The sequence below is a fragment of the Carex rostrata genome, chromosome 25 (assembly GCF_964058835.1).
Source record: "Carex rostrata chromosome 25, lpCarRost1.2, whole genome shotgun sequence".
In the NCBI taxonomy this organism is placed as follows: domain Eukaryota; kingdom Viridiplantae; phylum Streptophyta; class Magnoliopsida; order Poales; family Cyperaceae; genus Carex; species Carex rostrata.
The window spans coordinates 8,198,060-8,200,848 of NC_135942.1; the positions used below are offsets into that span (position 1 = coordinate 8,198,060).

Consider the following 2,789-nt stretch of genomic DNA (forward strand, 5'->3'; position numbering starts at 1 on the left):
GTACTTAACCGAGAAGTCCTAAGTACCCTAAAGGTACGATATTAGCCCGCGAAGTACTTAACCGTGAAGTGTACGCTATTATCAATGACTAAAAATCACTTGTGTTAACTCCCTGAACAAAAAGAGTAGAGAATAGGTTATTAGGACGAAGTACTTAACCGAGAAGTCCGAAGTAACCTAAAGGTAAGATAATAGGCCGTGAAGTACTTAACCGTGAAGTGTACGCTATTATCACCTTAGACATGACGCCCACGTATGATTTAGAAACATAAATCGAGTAGATTGAGACCCTAGTGGATAGGAATGCCAAAGCCCCTAGAACTCCTACACTTGAATCAGACCCAAGACATTTATTATTTGCTCCTTTCAATTTAATTAGATTTAGAAACCAACCCAAACTCCGGTAGTCTAGCTTAGTGAATTGGCGAGAACCAGTACTTTACGAGTTGTCCCTGTGGATTCGACACCCGAACTACTACTTGACAAGGTTGTATGCTTGCAACCAAATTAGGTGTATTAGGGTTCATTATTAGCTATAGAAAAATACCATCAAGGGGTAGAGAGAAAATTGCTAATTCACTCATACCGTTTCGTGTCGAAACGGATCGGTATTTTCTCTCTTTCTCGGTTTCTCTCCCAAATAGTGTTTCGGTTGAGAAAAGAAAGTTATACGTAGTTGACGTATAATCTTGCGAGTTGTTGTGAGGTATATTTATGGGATCGATGAATAGTGTTTTACCGAATTTCACGGTATGTCAGTTTTGCATATTGATGAAACTGAGCAACCGAAAATTCGTGTTTACGGGTTTTCGTCTTTTTCCCTGTGAATAGTGTTTTTGCAGAATTCCGCGGTTTACGGTATTTCTGGCAGAAGAAATAAACCGCTCTGCGGTTAGTCCTGGTGGATAACCGATAGAGGTATCACACGTGTGATACTCCGAGTCGATTCCTTCCCTGGTGAGGCACTACTCGCTCGGTCTGCATTCCAACTGTGATTTGGAAACAAGGTATAAATATGCTATATTAATCTATTTAATTGGTAAGTAGATTAAAGTTTTAAAAATCAATCATGGAGTAGATCTGTAAAAGGATTAAATTGGGTTTTGATGCCAAAGGAATACTGAAGGTGGATCGCCTTGGAAAGTTTCCTGACATACCCCGTTTAATCCTGAGCTTAAGTTGGCCGTAGAAATTTTTGTTCTACGGTCATTCCGCAACTTAAGCCTAAACGGGTTTTGGTTACAGCACCGTGAAACCCCAACAGAATCGTGGTTGGGAAAGTTCTAGTAGCAAAAGCCATTGGAATCGATATTTGATATATTGGAATAATGCGTTTTGTTATTGATTGACCCTAGATGGATAAAATAATAACTAAAAGAAAAGAAATCCAATCTATTAGTTGTTTGCAAAAATACAAAAAATGAGGAATTTGATATGCCTCTAGGTATACCAAAGGTCCCTTATAGGCGTTTTCCCGAGGATAAACCGACTTGGATTGGCATATACGAACGGCTTTACAAAGAAAGAGCACTTTTTCTATGCAAAAAAATTAAGAAATATTTCGCCAATAGGTTTATCGGTCTCTTGTTACAACTGGATTCGGAAACTGATCTTTATGATGATACTGACAATGATGAGGATATCAGCATATATATAAACTCTCGCGGTGGAGGAGCAGAGGCAGCTATATCTATATATGATACAATGAGGTACATTGTACCTGATGTATCTACAATAAATTTGGGATTAGCTGCATCAGGGGCATCTTTGGTCCTGGCCAGAGAAACAATTACTAAATGGCTAGCATTGCCTAATGCTAAGGTGATGATTCACCAACCTAGCAGTGCCCGTGTTAAGGGAAATATACATTCCTTAAAAATGGAAGTAGAAGATATGCTTGAACTTCGTAACACAATTGCGGATATTGATGCATAAAACAAAGGTAAACCTGTAGATGTTATACAGAAGGATCTGGAAAGAGACTATTTTATGTCTGCAACAGAAGCTCAAGATTATGGTATTATTGATCGCATAATAAAATCCAAAAAATAAAATGAAATAAAACCTGAGTGATCCGAGTGATGAAATAGATTTCAAAGTCGAATTTTCCTTTTTTGAATATGGAGTATCCCATATTCAAAAAAGGAAAATTGAAAAAAATAACATCTGATCGAAAGAAAGTAATTGGATTCTGTATAGATATATACATAATATGCCAACTATATGCACAACTTCTTAGAAACATAAGACAGCTAAAAAAATGGTAAGAAATCTCCCGCTAGATGTCAGGACCATGTGCTAGGGTGTATTTGCGGCTCGTTTAGGTCATGAATTCGAACAGATAAGAGAATCTTTCCAATATAATGGAGCAGTACTGATGAATATGATAGTAACATTTAGGTATATGATATACCTATTTATTCTATCAAATTGATGGTTTCCATTGATCAAAATCCAATCATTTTTTAGAGCAAGCAAGACAGTTTAATAAGAATTTTTTATACTTTTTTTTCAAAAAGATTTTTCTATGCTATTTTTTAGAAAGACTTATCAATTTTTCGATTTATTTGAAACTTGAAAACATATAATATAATTTTTTGAGTTTATATCAGGAATAATTACTTTAATTAATTAGTTTGATGTAACTATTCCTGATATATCTACATTAAAATACTTCATGAAGAAAATACTTCATGAATCAATTTAAAAAAGACCTAAAGTTAAGGACTTATCAATAGGCAGTGTGGCTCCAGTACCTAACTGTCACACCCCGAGACAACCCGTCACGT

At 36.0% G+C, this 2,789-nt stretch overlaps 1 protein-coding gene across 1 annotated transcript; it reads left to right on the top strand.

The window, feature by feature from the left end:
• The first annotated feature begins 1,434 nt into the window (after window positions 1-1,434).
• Window positions 1,435-1,935, top strand: LOC144576187 (ATP-dependent Clp protease proteolytic subunit-like). Its single transcript, XM_078326471.1, has one exon. The coding sequence runs from the start codon at window positions 1,435-1,437 to the stop codon at window positions 1,933-1,935; it is 501 nt and encodes a 166-aa protein (XP_078182597.1).
• Window positions 1,936-2,789: the final 854 nt, after the last annotated feature.

Excerpts from the sequence above, each read along its gene's own strand:
- LOC144576187 (XM_078326471.1), top strand. The coding sequence starts at position 1,435 with ATGCCTCTAGGTATACCAAAGGTCCCTTATAGGCGTTTTCCCGAGGAT.